Source organism: Phyllostomus hastatus, unplaced genomic scaffold, assembly GCF_019186645.2.
Source record: "Phyllostomus hastatus isolate PE091 unplaced genomic scaffold, TTU_PhHast_1.1 phas_contig_210, whole genome shotgun sequence".
Classification (NCBI taxonomy): Eukaryota; Metazoa; Chordata; class Mammalia; order Chiroptera; family Phyllostomidae; genus Phyllostomus; species Phyllostomus hastatus.
In genome coordinates this window covers 13968206-13988779 of record NW_025333737.1, presented here as the reverse complement: position 1 = coordinate 13988779, position 20574 = coordinate 13968206, and the positions used below count along the sequence as shown (strand labels likewise).

Genomic DNA, 20574 nt, shown 5'->3' with positions numbered 1-20574 from the left:
GGGAGCAGGACCTTCAGGAGATGGTGAAGGCAGCAGGGTTAGGCCTTCGCTTGGGCTAAAAAATAACAGAGCATAGAGAGTATACGCAGATAGGGACACAAAAAAATGCCAAACATGAGTGTAGAGTGATATAATACTTTCACATTCATTAGGTTTTTTTAATGATAAAGTTATTTAGATTCAAAATAAAAAGCTATCATTTAAAAAAATAGTCTGCTTTCCTGAGTAAAAGCCAGAAAAGCAAGAGCATCTTTTAGGACCCTCAGCAAATGCCCTGTGGGGCAACTTCATAACAACAAAGGCATTTTTCCTTACACCCGAATTAATTCCAGATGCACCAGAGATCTAAACGTAGGGGGGAAAGCATTTAAACCAAGAATCAGTGAGAAAACATAGGTGCATTTTTTTCCAATAATCTTGGACTGTGGAGGAACTTTAGGTGTGAATCACAAAACCAAAATTCCATAAGGAGGAAAGATGAATAAATTTGATTAACTAAACATTAAAATATTCCGCATTGAAAAAAAATCATAAAATAAAAACAATGACAAACCAGAGAAAATACCTAACAAAGAGCTAATTACTTTACTTTTTAAAGGCCTCAAACAAATCAATAAGAAATAGTAAAAATGGGCAAAGTGTATATGAACAGGCAATTTACGGGGCAAGTAGACCAATAAACATAAAGAACACACTCAACCTCACTAGAGACCAAAGGAATATAAGCCCCACAACTCCAACGACCTGTCGTTGCACCTCCGTTAGACTGGCGAAAAGAACAAAATGTTGTCATATTCTGGGTTGGAGAAGTCGGTAAGCCCCCCTGAGGATGAAAGCACCCAGCCATTTTAAGGAGCGCTTTGGCAATTATCTACTGATACTGAAAATGTACAAAACATTCAATCAATAATTTGGACTGCTCCAAATCAACTCCATAGATAATAATAATGATAATAAAATACTTGCAAAAATACACAAGTTTTAAGTACTAGTGTGTCTGTTGCAAGACTGTTTCAATAGCAAAAACTGGGGGAGCACCTTGTCCATCAATAGATAAGGGTAAATGCATTCTGGCGCATTCCAACGATAGGATTCCGAGTTGCCACTAAAATGACATAGGTCTGTATTTCCTGATATGAACAAAAGTCTATAACATACTAAGAAAAAGTTATAAAGTAGTATGTCTGACAAGTTCTATTTTTTGTAAAAACAAAGAAAAAGAAAAGCTCTGTGTGTGCATGAAAGTAGAAGCAGGGTGAGTCTGGAGGACCACACATGTGGTTTTCCTGGAGTAGCTGTATAAGAAGTGATTGTCACACTACCTTTATAAAGTATACTTTATACTTCATTTTCTAAAAACTTAACCTGCACCATGTGGTCTAATCTGAAAAGTATTCTATATGTGATTTTTATATGTGTATGTAAATACACATGATGTGCATATATGCAGACCTATATACATACACAATGGGCAGAAGTCAGGTGCTGAAAGCAGAGGGTCACCTATCAAACTTTAAGGCTCCTACTTTGAAAATATTTGAGGCCATCTGCATAAGAATAGGCCCCCCACCCTTGCCTGTCCCGGACACTCATACCCAGGCTTCCCCTGCTGTTGCCTTTCTCTCTCAAGAGTCATTCTCACGGGACCTCATTTGTTTCCTATTTGTCCAATGTCATGTTGATGGGGTGTAGGCAGAAGAGGGGCCTTCTTCATCTAATGTGGAAGGCAAAGGCTGAGGACCAGGCCCCCTTTTCTCCTGATCCCCTTGAACCCCACTCTCTGATGTCTGACCCACATTGGCTTAAAACTGTGGTTTCCAAACTGCAGGTCACACAGGGCATCATTTCAGTGAGTTGTGGCCAGGGTTTTAAAAACTGAAATAGGGCCCTGAACAGTGTGGTTGAGTTGGTCGGACATCATACCACAAAGCAAGAGGTTGCTGGTGTGATTCCTGGTCAGGGCACCTGCCTGGGTTGTGGGTTTGGTCCCAGGTCAGGGTGCATGTGAGAGGCAACCCACCGATGTTTCTCTCTCACATTGATATTTTTCTCTTCCTCTCTTTCTTTCTCCCTTTTCCTCTCTAAAAATAAATAAATAAAATCTTTTAAACAATGAAATAGAATAGAATGAAAAATAGCAAAATGCATGATATATCAAGGTGAAGTATCATTTGTAAAATTTTGTTTGGGAAATTCATAGACATATATATGTATAGAGTGGGACAAAAGTAGGTTTACAGTTGTTCATATTGAAAATGATACATTAATAATAACATAAGAATAAACTCTGTTTCATGTACTCACAACTGTAAACCTACTTTTGCCCCACCCTGTATATATATAAATATATATTAAATTGTGTCATGGTTGAAAAGTTTGAAAACTATGGACTTAAGTGGACTAAGAACAGTCTTAAGAACAGTAGACAGAACCCCTGCCCCTTTTCAATCACGGGCTCTTTCTCCCCAGGCCAAACCAGCAAGCCAGAAAGAATGAAGAAAAAGAAGAGCACGACTCTGACCCCTCACGGTGACCAGTTCACTCTTGGCTGCTGTAGAGGTCTCCATGCGCGCCCCGAAAGCGATGCTGGCTGTACATTGGAAATAGATCACACGGTCCTGTTCCTCGACTGTGAATTCCAGTGTCACAAAATTCTGGTTCTGAGACGTTTTTCTTTTCTGCTTGCCATTTCTTTTTTCTAGTCCAAGTTTTTCAACTGTGAAATGTACTGGGGCCTTTTCCTCTGGGACAGAACAATTGACCGTCACGATCCCGCCTTCTACCGCCTCCTTCTTGTCCAGCGTCACTCTGGGATCAGACACTCCTTTGGGGAAAGAGAGGTCCGTTATATCAGTTTGATTTCATGGCACAAGCTGAGTTGTTGTGGTTGACCCTCTAAGAGTTCTTCTCTTTCATTCCCAGAATATCCAGTGCTACCTGCCAAATAATTATTGAGCATGTATGTGCCTTGCACTACACCAGGTACTTTGAAACATATAAAATATGTTTAAGATGCAGTTGGTGCTTTCAACATTCATAATCCCATTGGGAAGACAAGTCTTCCCAACTGAAACAGTTAGAAATAAATCAAAATAAAACAAGCCAGCCAGTATTCATTAGGATTACTTCGATTGTTATTATACTTTTTCAATGCCAGTCACAAGCTAGATTGACTTTATATCCATGACCCCATGAAATTCTCATAATAAACCTCCTGAGTGGGCATGAAAGGTAAAATTATGCCCATTTGACAGATGAAGAAGGTGAAGCTCAGGGAGGTTCAAGGTTCTTCCAAAAGCTCATAGCTATCAAGCCCCAGAGTTGAGATTCGACCCCAGGTCTGTCTGACTCCAAAGCCAGAGGTTGGGTGGGAGGGGAGGGAGAAAGGAGGGATGCATGGCCTCCCAGTTCAAAAAGCAAAGCTGAAAATAACGAAGCCTCAGAGTGTGTTGCAGAGACAATGAGCAATGGGACAGCCAGGAAAGGAGGAAGCCCTCTCTGCCTGGGGTTCAGAAGAAACTCTAGAAAGGAACAGGATCTGAGAGGAATGCCAGAGGAAGGGTGTTATGGGGGCAGGTGATGTGGATGGGGGCTAAGGACAGGCATTTCGGGGTGCCCATGGGAAACCTCCTGGGCCGAGGTATATGATGGAGGGCCATCCAGAGCAGACAAAGGTGGAGATGAAGGTCTATCAGGTGGTGAACCAGGTCAGATTAGGGGGCGCAGCGAGGCCCTGGCTGAAATTAGATGTCCTTTCTGGGCCCCATCGTCTGGGGGTCATGAACTTCATCTTGGAGTCAGGTGGATTTGCTTGCATCCTAAACCTGCCTCTTCTGGGATGTGTCACCACATCCAGTCACTTTCGAGGCTTATAACTCTTTTTGTTTTTACCCACCAAGTTCAGAGATGGAGGGCTATCTGTTTGGGAAGGATATCTGCTCTGTATTTATACCACTGCTGCTCCCGGTGGTGGCTGCTGTTTGTGAAGGCGCACCCTGGTCATACTGAGCTCCCCGAGGGAGGGGCCGTGTCTCACTCACGGTTGGGTGCTCAGTCTGGCCCAGAGTAGGGACCCAACAAATGTTTAATGAATGGGTGAATTGCCTTTGTCTACCTCAAAGACCTATCATAATAATCAACTGTTAGGGATCAACTTCAGAGCCAAATAGGTCGAGGTTCTGACTCTAGCTTTGCCTTTGATGAACTGCGAAAGCTTTGCCTTTGAAGCACATCACTCAGCACTCCGAGCCCCAGGGTCCACATCTATAAATAGGAGGAACAAGGTTTCGCTCCCAGGGCTACTGCAGGGGTTAAATGAAATGTGCATAAAGCACTTATAACCATTTATCTCAGGAGAGCCTAATAGGTGTAGTCCTATTACTGGAAGTAATCACAGTATGAATGACTGTTCTAGTCTCAAAAGCACAAAAATGCAGAAATGACACGTATGGCAGCAGCTGTCAATGATGCAGGGGCTGAAATCACTAACTGTGCTCATTAAATCATCCAACTTTTTAGAAAAATCCCCCTAAGTTTCAAAAGCCTGCCAGGACATTTCCTTCCAACATTTGCCCCAAACTCTTGACGTGCCAATCTTTTCTCGTCACTAATGTACATGCCCAGAACTGCTGGTTCCTCCCCTGTCCTGAGTGGAGATGTGGAAGGCCTGGTCTGCATCTGTGTGGCTGCTGCCCCCATGACACAAAGAGCTGTCTGGCCGGCCACACCTTCTGCTGCACGTAGGACACCTGTGGAGGCATTGGCCTGGAGGGTGATGCAGACCGACGAGAAAGTAGTCAGAGGTTGCATACTTATGAAAGGAAAATGCCCTCCAACACCTGCCCACTGGTTCTTCCTGCTTCCTGTTGGCTGAAAGGGTTATTTTTTTCTAAGGATGGCCTGGCCCAGCACCTCATACATGCTGGACCACTCATTCATTCAACACTTGGTTACTGAGCACACTCCATTCGCTATCCCATTTAATCTTAAAAAAAAAAAAAATCCTTTAAGGGTACATGTAGTTAACTAGTTATCTCTATTTTAGAGACAGGAAATATAGAGTCCAAGAGGCTGGGACACTCTGCTGGAACACTCATCTCTTTCTCAGCCTCTGCCCTTTCACTCCGATGCCACATCCCCTCTCTCTGCGCTTGTTCCACTTCCGCCCAGAGAACTCTTACCTGATCTTCTGGGCCTGGACCCAGTGTCCCTTCCCCTAGGCGCCTCTAACTTCTCTAGGTAGAATTATTCCCTCCCACCTTTGCGGTCCCAGGCCACTCAGATCATACAGCTATTGGGCTGTAATTATTTGTTTAAATGTCTTTCTTCCTCACCAGACTGCAACCGCCTCTGAAGCTGGGCCCCACCTGATGCATTTTCATGTCTTGCACTGATTTTTTCGCTGACTTGCAGCTTTGGGAAATGTTTCCTAAGGGAATGAGTGACTGAAAGAAACTCTCTAGCTCTCCCACAGTGATGTCTCTCCTATTTCTCCATTCTCGTCCATTTCTACTTCCTCTTTTCATCTGCTTACTTTATTTCACAATCATTGATTGACTGCCTACTACAAGCCAGATTCTTTGTTCAAGATCCAGAAATAGACCAAACACCACCTCTTTCCTCATGATCTCACGGTCCAGAGAAACAGACACATGTGTGAGAAACAGCTGTAATATCGAATGAAAAGGTAAATGCCATTTACTGGGAACTCATTATGTGCTGGCATTAGGCTAAGCCCTTTCTTTACCTACAGATATCTTTTTTTAAACATTTTTTAAAGATTTTATTTATTTATTTTTAGAGAGGGAAGGGAGGAAGATAGAGAGAGAGAGAGAGAGAAACATCAATGTGCGGTTGCTGGGGGCCGTGGCCTGCAACCCAGGCATGTGCCCTGACTGGGAATCGAACCTGCCACACTTTGGTTCACAGCCCACGCTCAATCCACTGAGCTATGCCAGCCAGGGCTGGCCTTTATACAGATACCATTGACGTAGAGAGGGCATCAGGGCTGTGCACCCTAGGGGAGGTCGACTTTGTTTGGGAAAGTGTCAGAGAAGAGACCAAGTGGAGTCTCGAAGGAGAAACAGTAGTTCACGAGGGGATGAGATGAGATGAAGAAGGGTATTCCCAGGAGAGGGAACAGTGCATGCAAAGATGGTGAGAAACAGCCTGGCGTGTCGGGAGCATGGCTACTGGCTACATCTTCAAGTTAGGAAATGCCAGGCAGATGAGTGAGAAAGGTGATTGGTGGGCGGGCAGATCCAGTGTCACTGTGCATTCAGTTACTGTTCTCGCCACTGCATGTGTTAGCTGCATCCGCTCGAGCTGCGTTCCATTCCGGGGACTCACCTTTCACCAGCACCTCATGATCCGATGTGGTTTTCATCTTGTTGTTCAGACTCACAGTGCATCTGTACGTCCCTGCGTTGTAGACTCGGGCTTGAGGGATGAAATAACTCTCCACGCTCTTCGTGGAGGAGACGTTGTGAAACAGCACGTCGTCCTTATAGAAGAGCATCTGGCGCTGAGGCTGGATGTGAGCAGTGGTGCTGATGTCCACGACGCACTGCAGGGTCAGGTTGTCCCCGTTGTTTACCTCCTGCCCTGGCAGGATCACCATGTGGACGTTGTTGATGGTGAAAGCTAAATGACAAGAGAAGGAGGGAAGACACACCTGTCATCCCAGAAACAACATTGTCCTGGTGACCTTCACCACACTGGATTGGTACCACCCGATGCAGTGCAGTGTCTGAGGGTCCCAAAGGGCTACAGGGGCCAGATGGGTATGACTCTGGGTGGAGGGTTAAGCATGAGGCAGTTGGTACTAAGCTTCTCATTTTCCCACCGAGACAAGGTGGCGGCCTTCAGAGTGTGACAAAACAAAAACAAAAAAACCCTGTTCGTGAGACATGTGCAACCTGTGAGCTGCCACATCGTGGCCCCCGGAGGAAGCATAAGATTCAGGCAGACAGGTGTTCAAGTCCTGGTTCATCACTTACTGTGTGACCTTGGGCAATTAACCTCTCTGTGCTCTGCTTCCTCATCTGTTAGATGGGGTAGGGACACATACTTAGTAGGTTGCTGCAAGGCTTATAGGAGAACAGCAGGAAAGCACCCACACAGTGGCAATTACTGACATACAGTAATTGCTTAATAAATGACAGCTACCACTATTCTGAAATCGGAGGATCACTCCCTAGAAATTTCCTTCCTTACCGTAGCTTGACAGAATAGCAAAGTCCTAGCTGGCATTTTCTGTCTGATGAACTTAGGGCCTCACCAGTTGGGTTAGGACTTGAAATCATGTCTAAGGCAGCCACACACCGTCCTCATCCCCATCTGCCACTGAGAAGCAAAGAGCACACATTCTCCTCCACAGATGAGGGAAATGTCTGGTCAGGCACCTGGAGCAGCCCAACCAGCTACCCAACCTCTGCCAGGAACCAGGCACCAGAGCAACTAGCCAAGCACACCATTTCCGGCCCATGTCATCCAGCATCTAATATCCGGCAACCGTAGGCTATCGAGAGAACTCAGCCGACAAGAAAGCACATTTTGAGACTTATTTACAGTGATGGGCTGAGATGACAAATTGCTTAAAACTGGATACTCTCTGGCTATTTAATAAGTAGTTTTGTCTGTTGGTTGGTTGGTGGTGGGCCACTGCTCTGAACAGTTTCCAGGCTGAAAGGTTCTGGACCGTGCTTATTGGTCAGGACTTTTGTCCAAGCTTCAGAGCAGACCAGGGCAGGTCTGTCTGTTGAAAATCCTCTTGATTCCTGCCATAGGTCCTTCTGCAGCCCACCTGGGTTCCTAGTCATGCTCCTTGATGTGCCTCAAAACATCTCCACTCTACCTTCCCTGCAGCTTATTATCCAAGCACACGGATCTGGGCTCAATCAGTGCTATGAAATATTCGCTCTCCAAACTCCTGCCACAAAAAACAACATCAAACATCTTGTGATCTATGTACAACTAGAAAGAATAGACAATAAGCGGGAGAGTTTGGAGGAAAATGTATTTAAAGTCCATGACCTTAAAATCGGGTAGCTCAGCCACTCAGAACCTCTATGCGTCTATGCATCTCACCCACAAACTTACACCTTCCCGTTCTCAGCAGGCTGCCTATTTAGCGTCAGGACCGGGGGTTGAAAGTTACTGCACCTGGTGGGCTTTGTTAGCTTCCTGTGTCTTCTGTCTCCACAAAGTGTCAATAAAACCAGCATGAAATTTTAAATTTTTAGTTAATTTCTAAGTGGATAGGCAGTCAACTGTTTTAAAACCCCTGAATGTAGATGACATGATATCTACGAGAAACCCCAAAGAGCCTATTGACAAATCATCTGAAGTAATGGTAAGTTTTAGGGGTGGGTGGATATAAGATTAATATTAAAAAATCAGGATAGTGGTCACTTCTGAAAGGAAGAAGGGCATAAGGTTGGGAGGAGCAAACAGGTAGCTATGGATATGGGTGGTGTTCTAATTCTTGGGTTGAGTGGTAGGGTCCTATGAATTGCTATTTAAAACACACATATAAATAAAACAAAACACAATTCTGCATGGATCAAGGATGAGAGTGTGTTATTAACCAAGGATTGCGATGTCCAAATCTGTGTACTTGAAGTGCAAACAAGAAAAACACAGAGAAAAAGGTACAGTGTAAAGTTTCGTTCCCATTCCTGTTAAACCCAGTGCCTGCCTCCCCTGTGGAAGTAACTACTGATTTTAGTTGCTTGTTACCCTTCCAGCTAGTCTTTATGCATCTATAAACAAATACGAAAATAAAGCCTCATTTACTCCTCCTCCCTCTTTTACACAAGACACACTCTCCATACACAGAGGGGCAGCTCCAAGCATGGACCTTACCCAAAGCTCACATGGCCCATTCAGAGGCCAGAGACGGTCTGAGACAGTGGGGGCCGGGTGTTGTTCAAGCAAAACAGGGTCATGTGGTTTAGGTGAGGCTCCTAAAAGTTCGATTCTCATCAGACACTTTGATAAGAGAAAAATATTCATGGGCCATGCCTGATGAATGGATATTTATTAATTCTCCTGGATTAATAACTCTAACTCTCCTTATTTTTAGACCAAGGAAGATCTTCATAAATCTGCATGCTTGGACCTCCTTGCTATGGTCCCTCACTGAATTATATTAAATAGCAATACATAATTTTTATAAGTGGTCCCAGATTAATTACCAAGTAAGAAAAAGGTAAAAAAAAAAAAATGGCACAGCTAGCTAGCTGGCCTTTCCCTTTCTTGTAACAAAGTGAAACCTTTTATCAGCGATTTAGAATTTAATTTGTCTACAGTGTCTCAGGTGTTTAAGTGAATACAACAGTCTGCATCTGTCTCTTTCTTCTGAGCAATTAATTTGACAAAGAAAAAAAAGGCATCTGATCAGTCCACCAGGTGAAACAAGGCGAGGGCTTAAATTCCAGTTGTTTCCACAGCATTGATTGTTAGACCTCCTTTTCTGTCTCTGTTCCTTGTTAACTCCCGGTCTGAGGAGGCTGCCGGGTGAACACTCAGTCCAGAAGTTCCTTTGGAACGTTTGTAGTTCCCCACTGATTACTATGGTTCCTTCCTGGTCAGGGACAGGCTGGCCTCACACCCGCTCCTTCATTTTAAGCCACGCTGTTTAGCACAGCAGTCCATCAGGAGAGAGAAGAGAGCAGAAGTACCGATAAGTGCTGAGACAGGCGGCCTGGGCCAAATCCCACCTCTGCTCCTCACAAACGGCGCAGCTGCCGGCAAGTTACCGAGCTTCCCTGAGCCTCAGTCTCCTTATCCACGCAATGGGCGTACCAATAGTAAGCGTGCCTGGGAACCTGAGTTTAGTCCCTGGGATGTAGCACTTGGCTCAGATGAAGTACCTGAGAAATGTTAGCTAGATTCTGTCAGGCAGAGATATAAAACCAGCTTTTGAGTTTTGAGGTCTCTAAGCTCTATCTCAGTTCCCTATTTCTAGTTCCTTATTTCTTTAAAAGAAAACCATTTTTAAAGAATTTCCCGGGTTCACTATAATGATGTCTCCAGGTTCCCAGTGTTGGGCACCCCTGTGCTGGACGACTTGACTGCCATCACCCTGCCTGAAAGGCGCGCACTAGGCTGGCTGTGCCCCGGGCTGGGACTCGCAGCTGGGCACAGCCAGAAAGCAAGTCAGGCACACCCAGTTCGACCCCTCGAGCCCACAGCCATTCTCCAGATGATGCTGGGTTGTTTCACCTCTCCCGGAGACCTCTTCCCCTCTTACAAAATGGGAACACTAACACCTGCCTTCCCGGCACGGATGTTTTCATCTCGAACAGTGACTGAAAGCAGACGTCTGAGAGCACTGAAGGGGCAGAGAATGCACTGCGCGCTGCCTGGCCCCTGGTGGCGTTCCATTGCCTCCCTCTTCCTCGCACCATCCACACAGCAGACATCTGAGTGGGCCCCTGTGTGTCAGGCACTGTGCCCAGTACTGGGGGTGCAGAGAGGGTGAGATAGTTTCTGCCCATCTGGGGCTCACAGTCTGCATTTCACAGTTCTTCCCCACTCCAGGCCTTCCCACCTCAGTGCCGTCCCTGCCTGGGTCTCCTCCGGATCCGGCCTAGTTCTTTTCCGTTTTACCTCCCACCACTTTTTCACTATTTTAAAGCACCCTTGGGTAGTTTTCAGAGAGGATGATATCCACTAACATGGGGAGCATTCACCATCTTGCTTTTCTAAGCAACACTAACATACACGAGTTTAATAAATTAATTCAACTGATTCACTGGTAGGAACAGCACATTCCCACAATCGGCTGGGACAGACAGAGGAGACGGAAGGAGAAAGAAGGAAAAGCACTTTACAAAATTTATCAGGATATATAAATCCAGCTCTTTAGCTTAACACAAAACCTCACTGACTTGATGCAACAAAACCAGCAGCCTATATTTTACCTCCACCACCACTACCACCACCTCCTCCTCCACCACCCCCTCCTCCACCACCCCCTGCACCACCACCACCTGCACCACTACCACCTGCACCACCACCACCTCCTCCACCATCACCACCTCCTCCACCATCACCTGTACTACTACCACCTCCTCCACCATCACCTGTACCACCACTACCTCCACCACCACTGCCCTCACCATTACCTGTGCAAAAACCAGCCTTCAAGAGGGTGCCCAATGAGCCTTGCCTTCTGGTAGTCACACCTGCATGAGGTCCCCTCCCACAGCATACCAGGGCTGGGCTCATTCGTGACCAACAAAATACTATAGAAGGGTTGGTATGCCACTTCTGAGGTAAGATTATAAAAGACATTGCAACTTTTATCTTGGCCACTCTTTCTTTTTCTGGAATCACCCACTCTGGGCAAAGCCAGCTGCCATGCCATGAGCTTCCCCATGGAGAGGACCACATGGCAAGGGACAGGCACAGAAGTGACCTTAAATCAGATCCCCTAGTTTCAGACAAGCCTTCCAATCGTTGTGACCCTGACCAACATTTTACCTGCAATCTCCTGACAGACTCTGATTCAGAACCACCCAACTGAGCCACTCGTGGATTCCTGACCCTTAGAAATTGTGTGAGCTAACAAATCATCTTCAGCCACTAAGTTTGGGGGGTCATTGGTTAAGCAGAAAGAGATAACAAATATACCACCCAACCAAATTTCAAAAATATTTACCTGATGATTAAGATAGTACAGAAGATGGAAAACGTTATCTGCTTTGTGGATAAACTGCCCAGGAACAGCCAAACTGGATTCCTATGTGCAGGTCTCATTGTTCACACAATGAGTGACCGTTCACAACCTGGGCTCCCTGGAAGTTCATGGGTGGGTGTCGGGGGACCCAGGAATCCCCTCTGACTATGTGCTAGAGTGCATTTTTCTGGAGAAAGGGTCCACAGCTCTCCTTCTAGAACCCAAACTTTTAGAACTGCCAGGATGGAAGGATGGGGCTGTGAAACAGCCTAAAAAGGTCACATCTTTTCACCCTGGGGAGATAAAGGCTGATGGAGAAGGATCCAAAGTCACCAAGTCACCACAGCACCAAATTCTCGAACCCTAAGACCCAGGGGCCTGATTTCCTCTGCCTCCAGCGGATGCTGATGCTCCCGGGGAAGATGAGGCATCATGACTCAGCCAGGCACTTGGCCCTCAATCTGGAAATGACTCAGAAAGAAAGGTGGGGGAAGAGAAGGAGGAGACACCCACTATTGTCAAGAACATTACAGGGAGCCACGAAGCATGGAGTCCCTGCTGCACGTCAGTGCCCAGCACTGACCATGCTGGCGCACCTTTTGGATCTCAAATATCTCCAAGTTTGGTTGAAGTCTCCTTCAATGAGACATTTATTGAGCATCTATGCCAGGTGCTGGGCTTACAAGGTGAATACAAAATCATCCTTGCTGTCCCAGACCATGCAGGCTGGGGGGGACCCAGATAATTGGAGTTCAGTGACGTAAACACCAAGAGGAAGGGCTGCCCAGGAGAGGCCAAGGAAAGTCTGAAGGAAGTGACCCCTGAACTGAGTCTTGAACCAGGCCAAGGACAGGGGTACTCCGGGCAGGAGAACAGCTTGTACCAGGGCACAGGGGCGTAAACAGTCAATGCGCCAGGCACAGACAGTTACAGGAACTAGAGTATGGGGCAGAACGGGCCAAGTGAGACAGGTAGGAGGTGCCAGAACAGAGGGCGCTGCCTGCTGTGCTGATAAGCTGGACCCTGTTCTGAGGGTACTTAGAAGGGGGACGGGATGACACTGGAGCTTTAGAAAGATCACTGTGGACTACAGGGAGGGACCAGAGGCCCATGAACAGCTTGGACAGGGGTTCAGGTGAGAGCTGACGAGGTCCGAGCTAGGGCAGGTACAGTGGGAATGAAGGGATGGACTTGAGAAGTATTTAGCAGACGTGAAAGGACTTACTGGGGGCGAGGTGAAAAGTTTCTGGAACTAGGCAGTGGTGATGTTTGCAGAACAATATGAATGTACTAAATATCATTAACAAACTTTATGTTATAAGGTGTTTTATTAAAAGTTTTTCAAAGACTGATTTGAATATGGGGGTTGAGGCAAGGAGTGGAAGGTAAGTTCCCCGGATTAGGCACCCAGGAGGACACCAAAAGTAAAGATCAGCAGAAAAAGATAAGCATAGGGAAAAAAAATCATGGCGGTGAGACTGCTTTGGGGGGACCTGGGAGATGACTAGGAGGAGATGTCACCTACGGGCCCCAGGTGATGCTCAGGGGAGAGGCCAGGGCTCGACTGGACCAGGGGGCGTGTGGAGGTGCAGAGAGCCAGTTAAGCTCCAGAGAGAATAAGACCGAGGAGGCTGCAGGGGATGGAGGCAGTTTAGAGCCCGGACAGTCCCAATGCACCCTGGGGAGAGGGGGTGTCTGTCAGAGACGTAAGAGAACACCAGGGAAGAGGATCTAGGAGACCAAGGAAGGAGCCTTCGTGCAAAGGCTGCAGAGGGCCCCAAAGCTGAGGGCTGGAGCATTCGTGGCATTTGGCATCAGGAGGCCCGTGCAGGATCCCAGTGCGGGGAGGAGTGGAGGCCACGGCCAGACAGTTAAGTGAGGGGTGCCTGAGAGGTGAATGTAAACCGGCCTCCAGAGAAGTCTGGCTGAGGAAGGGAGCAGATGGATAGAGGGCACGAGGTGAGTGGAGGGGGCGAGTTGTATGTGATTTTCCTTTTTCATAAAAAAGTAAGAGCTACCAATCATGTTTGAGGGAAAAGAGCCAGAAAGAGGGATGATACTAAAAGTGGGATGGGAACTGAAAAAATGATAGAATTCGATCCTGGGGGCCAACTCAAGGGCTTGGCTCAGAGCCCAGGTGGACAGGCTGGTCCAGGCCAGCACAAGGGGGGAGGGGCAGACATCTTGTCTGAAGCCGGAGGGAAGCCAGGAGAATGGGTGGGGAGGCAGATAAGCCTGCGGCTCCGGCAGAGGGGAAGCTGAGGAAGTTCTCTCCAGACAGCACTATTTTCAAGGTGAAGGTTGAGGTCATCTCCTGAGGCGGGCAGCCGGGGTGGGGTGAGGGCCTGAGTTAGGAGTGGGAAGCGCCAAGGCTGACCCAGCACTTCAACCACGGAGAGTAGGCTTGTAGGTCATGCATGTCAAACACATTGGCAGCATGGCCTGGGTGGCCCAAGGAGTGGAAGACATGGGTCCTAGCCCCCGCTCCATGAACACCCAGTGTTGATTATGCACAAGTACCTTCTGGCTTTCGGGCCTCAGTTTCCTCAAGTGTTAAAACAAGGCAGAGGCCTGAGGCAGCAGTGGGGCAGTGGGCGAGTCTCCTCCTCTGCCATGTGGTTCTGGGGTCTTCCCTGAGGTCACAAAAACCTTTCTCAACGACTGAACCATGGGAAAGGGACGACTCATTTCCATTTGAGATGGGGAAAGAGCTGGGAGGTCCTGGGAAACAGGATGTCCAGAGCAAGAGCCAGAAGCCCACAAGCAGAAGTGATAGCGGGGTGTGGTCAGACAAAAGCTGGGGAGAGCGGACTGGTGCAGACAGCGAGGGCGGTGCAGGAGCTGTGATTGTAAAGGTGGGGAGGACCAGGACTGCAGATTGTAAACCGTTACTTATCACCACAGGCCAGGCCGGCGAGTCACCTCCTTAAACCTAAAGTCACCCTCACACTGACTCTATGATTAATCCTCTTATCATCCCCTCTGTACGCATGAGAAAAGGGTTCAAAGAGGCAAACTAAAAGTGGCTAAACTTTTGAAGGCAAACTTCAAAAGTTTAGTCGGACTCTGACCAGTGTGGCTCAGCAGGCTGAGCATAGTCCTGCAGTGTGAAGGGTCTCCAGTTTGATTCCTGGTCAGAGCACATGCCTGGGTTGCGGGTTTGATCCCCGGTTGGGGCACATTGGAGAGGCAACTGATCAACATTTCTCTCTTACATCAAGGTTTCTCTCTCTCTTTTTCTCCCTCCCTTCTCCTGTCTCTAAAATAGATAATTTTTTTTAAAAAAAGAGAAGACTTAGGCCCCCAGCTGCAGACAGATTAGGTGGGTTTAGATGGTGGAATTCGTAGTGTGATGCCCTACCAACTAACTTTCTAGCAGACAAGTCAGTTATTTCTCTGGAATTTCTCTGAGGTGCAGAGACATCATCAGTTATCAAGGATGATTAGGATAATGTATGCCCTGCTTCCATGGGCTCCCATGGGGAGCAAACACCTGCCAAAGTACATGGGCAATTGAGCGGGAAACCTGCCGACCAGCTTTGCTAGTTGCCACACCAGCCCTCTTGTCCTGGAGCCCCTGTTCTGAGCCCTGGCTCAGCAAACCAAACCAGCATCATCCAGGTCCATTACCGCCGAACAGCTGCACAACTATCTACAAGCCAGTCGTCATCCCCGTTCTTTGCTGACTGAAGTGAGCCCTGACTAGGGAATCCTGCTCTGTGGGTTCTCCCTCCATGCAGGCCCCAGAGCCAGCCAATCCTCCTCCTTCACATGGCCAAGATGAAGCAAACCCAGACCTGCTTATCTTAAAGATTCAAGATCAGCTCCAAAGTGGATGACAAACCCGACAGCAAGGATAAGCACCCCTCCTCGTACGGAAGCACACAATGTTACAGGCTTAATTGCAGCCCCATGGGTGTATGGGAAATGAAATGTAATGTGTCTTAAGATCATTTAGGAGAAAAAAATCATAACATCAAACTTAAACTATGTTCTGTCTTCATGAATCTAACAAATTGATTACATTTCATTTGTGAATTAAAAACTCAGGGAGGGGGTAAAATATGAAAATGAGAAATGTATGGCAGAACAATAAAAGACAAATTATGCAACCACTTACTTTTTTATCAACCCCCCAACACCCTAATATTCAGCAGTTCACAGGGATCTAGAAAATGTATGCTATGTCTAGAACATGCTGATTAGAACTTGGCTAAGAACAAGGGGTTTTTTTCCCCCTAAAACCTTCTAAAAATTCCAGAAAGCAATAAACTTTAGCTCTCAACTGGAATATGTTTTCTCAATTATTATAAACATTAACCCAAGCAATTTGACATTGAGTGTTGAAAATCACAAAAAGACGCAACGAATCTAGGTAGAAACTTTACAACTTACGGTTCTCTTGAGCCTCAAGGCTTGAACCTGGAAAAGACAGAAGAAATGTGTTGACTTCATGAGCTTCATTTCTCATGAAGTTTAAGTAAGGTAGGAAGAGACTTAAACTCACAGAACAGAATTGTCAGCAGGACTCCCAGCCACATCTTGCCCTCTGTAGTCAATCCCAACGGCATCCTGAAATGGGCAGTTAGTTCTGCCTTTGGGCCATGCCCCTGGAGCTGAAGGCACTTCCCATGCACAGCCAACGAGAAACTGGCCCTGTGAAGAGCAGAAAGACCACTCTGGTAGCTTCTCCCAGCACAGCAGAAAGACCGGCTGTGATGCTGGTCAGGTAATGGCGGCCATTGCTGGAAACCGGACACAATGCCTGGGCTGGCCTGATATCCCCTCAGGAAATGACTGGTCTTCCTGAGGGGCCACCAAACTCAGCTGCTTTGTTTAGTTTTTAGGGGGGGGGGAAGGCACAAGTGGCATTTTGCCTCAGCTTTCCTGACCCTCCTCTGTCGCCTGCTGTGGAGCCCTTTTTCCTGGCAGAGTGAGAGGGCTCCTCCCCTCTCCAACTTCCACCCAAAGGGCCTCTCTCTCGGGACACTCGGCAAGATCCCTCTGCTTTTTCTTTGACCCCCAAGGGGGCTCTTTCCACACAGCATAATTCTGGACCTCCTGCCTTGCCAGGCAAGGCCATGGGCCAGGTCTGACTTTTCCAGAAAATTGCAGGTTCATCGGGGAAACCTTGTAATGGTCCCCTATTGACCTCCAGAGAAAGTCAGTTTATTGAATTTTTTAAAAAAGATTTTATTTAGCCCTGGCTGGTGTGGCTCAGTGGACTGAGTGCTGGACTGTGAACCAAAGAGTCACTGGTTTGATTCCCAGTCAGGGCACATGCCTGGGTTGTGGGCCAGGTCTCCCTTCCTTCCCTTGAAAATAAATAAATAAATATAATCTTTTTCAAAATTATTTATTTCTTTTTAGAGAGTGGAGGAGGGAGGGAGAAAGAGAGGAAAAGAAACATAAATGTGTGGTTGCCTCTTACGCACCCCCACTGGGGGTGCGTAAGACCTGGCCTGCAACCCACACATGTGCCGTGACTGGGAATCAAACCGGTAACCATTTGGTTTGCAGGCCCGTGCTCAATCCACTGAGCCACACTAGCCAGGGCCAGAAAGTCAGTTTAGAATCCTCCACCACCCAGCCCTTGCTCACCTGTCCAGCCTCGCCTCATGGACAAAAAATGAGTTCTGTGGAAAGTAACCTCACAGGGTGATCTAATCATGAATTCCTGTTTGAGTCACTGTGAACAAAACTTTGTAGGGACTCATACTTTCTTTTTTTCGCTTACTTTTTATATTTTCCACTTAGTTATGCATTCATTGTTGATTCTTATATGTGCCCTAACCAGGGATCAAACCCCCAACCTTGGGATGGGAGTATCATCATAGCAGGATGATACTCTAACCAACTGAGTAACCTGGCCCAGGCTGGAAATCATTTAAAACAGCTATTGGACCCACCCCTCTGTGGCCCAGACAGAGCCACAGGGCCAAGACAGCACAGAGCTGTCCATCACAGGATTTGTGGGTCCTCACAGGAGAGCCTCCCTCACCACTCTCCATGGGTCTGTCTGTCTCCCACTCACTCTCTTTCCTGGGGAACCATTCCTTCCAGTTTTCATGGGAATCTCTTCCTCCTCTCAAGCCTTGGCTATGACATAAGAACTAAAGCATACATTCTTCATCATCTATTTTACTCATTGAAAAGATGATCACCATCCTTAGTCTTTATTTGTGAAGTATGATGTCATATTGAAAATTAAAAATGTATACATGGAATTTTTTTCTATTTCACCTTTTATTTTTATTTTCTTAAACATCTTATTTATTGTTAGAGAAAGGGGAAGAGTGGGAGAAATAGAGGGAGAGAAATATCGATGTGAAAGAGAAGCATAGATAGGTTGCTTCTCACAGGCTCCCCAACAGAGGATCCACCCACAAGAGCAGGAAATTGAACACGTGACCTTTCAGTATACAGTGCTGACAGCCAACCTACTGAGCCACACCAGCCAGGGCTTTTTCGCCTTTTAAAAAATAGTATATTGTGTGGCTTTTTATATGTATGTGAACTTACATATCTTCCCCTTTCCTTCCCCTTTCCTTTCCCTTTTCTTCTCCTTTCCTTAGTGGATTCATTGATCAGAAAGAAAGGAAGGAAGGAAGTCATGGGGGATTCAAATGTTGGAAAAGTTTTAGTTTCACATAATAGCTAATAAGCTTAGTAATCAATGCATGTAAAAAACTGTTGTTTCAGGAACTGAAGGTATGAGCCACCTTGGCTCCAGGACAGGACAAGCAGTTGCACCTCTGTGCCGCAGCAGGAGGGCTGCACGCCACCTAGATGGAATCTGAGCCATTGTGCTCCAGGGGCAGATGCCCACCTCCCTGGGCACAGACGCCCACTTCCCCGGGCACAGACAAAGACCACCACCCAGAACACAGTTGAAAGAATGCTGCAGCTTTTCATATGACTTTTTCCCTGAATTCCAAACCCCTCACTTATACTTTTCTTCTCCTTATAAAAAGGGCCAGTTTAAAATGGAATTTAAGACGGTCTTAAGGTACAAACGCACAGTCTTCTGAGATTGCCGGCTATTGGAATAAAGCACCCATAGAGATTCAAACCCTGTCTCTGCTAATTGGGTCTGGTAGGTGACAGGTAGCACAAATGCTGGCTTTGATGGTTAAGGAAGGAAGGAAGGAAGGAAGGGAGGGAGGGAAAGGAAGAGAGAGAGAGAGAGAGAGAAGAGGGAAACTAAAGGAAGAAACTATAGAAAGAAAAAGATTCATTCCCCACAATTGCTGTGCTTCTGCTTCCAAATACTGGGAAAATCACACAAATCCAAACCACACCAATCTACTACTGCAGAAAAAAGCTGACTGAGTAAATCTACAGAAGTGGGTTTTCTGAGGAGATGGGGTAGGAACAGGGAGGAAGGGTGGGGGAGGCAGGCAGCTGTCCTGTTGGAGAGCTACAGGCACCACGCATAGCTGACCACCCATCTATCTCAAGACTAAGGTAATAGGATACAAGACGTCAGCCATTTCCCCCAGCCTGTAGCCACTGGTCTGGTTAATTAACTCTCAGACCAGAAGCCAGGGGTCCTAGTCCTTCTCTGCAGTTTAATAACTTCAGTGTTTTGAGGCTCACTTTCCTCACCTATAAAATGAGAGTAACATATTCACTGTATCTGTTTTAGCCTTGTTATGCAGATCAAAAGAGAGCTGGCATTTGAAAGACATTTAATCAACAGAATACAGTAAGAATATAAAAAAATGAAAGCAAGAGTAATAATAACAACAGTTGTAAATTGCTGCTCTGGAAACTCTGGCTGTCCTAATGAGCTCAACAGGGGGACCTCAAAGCCCCTAATTCAATGCCCACCTAGGTGCTATCTTCATAGCCTCAGCTGGCCCCTTGCAAAAGTGAGCAAATGGGCAAAAGCAAAACAGGCTGAGATACTGTGGAGGGCTCAGTGTTACTCTGTCCCTCACTGGAGGTCCCCTCCCAGGGCCAGGGGACAAGGGTTGTAATAAAATTCCTGGCTGTCGGTATCTTTACTATCATGGGCCCCTTCTTTCATTTTAACAAAAATTATATTTTACAACTGCATTGGTAGAAACAAAAATATTATATATATATATTACTTGGCCTGAAAGTCCTTTTCAAAAGTCTAATCAAAAACAAATTTTTTGTGGGCCCCTTAAAGTATTGTGGGCCCTGGTACTATGTCTCCTGGGTCTAATGGATGAGTCATCCCTAACCACAAATCAGCCACACAATGGTCCAAGGGGCCAGGGGTCCTGCTCTCCTCTGCACTGAGTGGCCCAGGCACTGGGCGGGGAGGAGGGTTAAGAGCCATTATGTCCCAGGCACTAAAGCCAAATAATCATAGATATTTGTGCATTCTGTTCTTAAAAACACAAGCAACAAAAGAAAAAACAAATTGAGCAACAATCCCATTTACAATTGCATAAAAAAAACCCCAGAAATAAATTTAACTAGGGAGGTAAAAGACCTATACTCAGAAAATTATAAGACACTGAAGAAAGAAATTGAAGGAAACACAAATAAATGGGAGCATATACCTTGCTCATGGATAGGAAAAATTAACATTGTTACAAAGTCGATACTACCCAAAGCAATCCATAGGTTTAACACAATCCATATCAAAATACCAATGGCATTTTCACAGAACTAGGACAAATAATCCCAAAATTTATATGGAACCAGGGACTTCTGAACAAGATGGAGGCATAGGTAGACACATTGTGCCTCCTCACACAACCAAAAGAAGGACAACAACAAATTTAGAAACAAAAAACAACCAGAACTGACAGAAAATCAAACTGTATGGAAGTCTGACAACCAAGGGGTTAAAGAAGAAACATTCATCCAGACCAGAAGGAGGGACAGAGATGGGCAGTGGCTGGCAGAAT

The 20574-nt window shown here is 46.3% G+C and overlaps 1 protein-coding gene across 10 annotated transcripts in view; it reads right to left on the bottom strand.

Moving 5' to 3' along the window:
- Positions 1-20574, bottom strand: part of PECAM1 (platelet and endothelial cell adhesion molecule 1) — an 87571-nt gene that overhangs the window by 38231 nt on the left and 28766 nt on the right. For all 10 annotated transcript variants that reach the window (XM_045836341.1, XM_045836343.1, XM_045836346.1 and 7 more), the window contains 4 exons: positions 16194-16342; positions 16082-16108; positions 6349-6642; positions 2522-2824 (listed from right to left, as the gene is read on the bottom strand). In XM_045836341.1, the coding sequence (XP_045692297.1) occupies positions 2522-2824; positions 6349-6642; positions 16082-16108; positions 16194-16342 (773 nt within the window). The remainder of the gene's footprint in view (positions 1-2521; positions 2825-6348; positions 6643-16081; positions 16109-16193; positions 16343-20574) is intronic.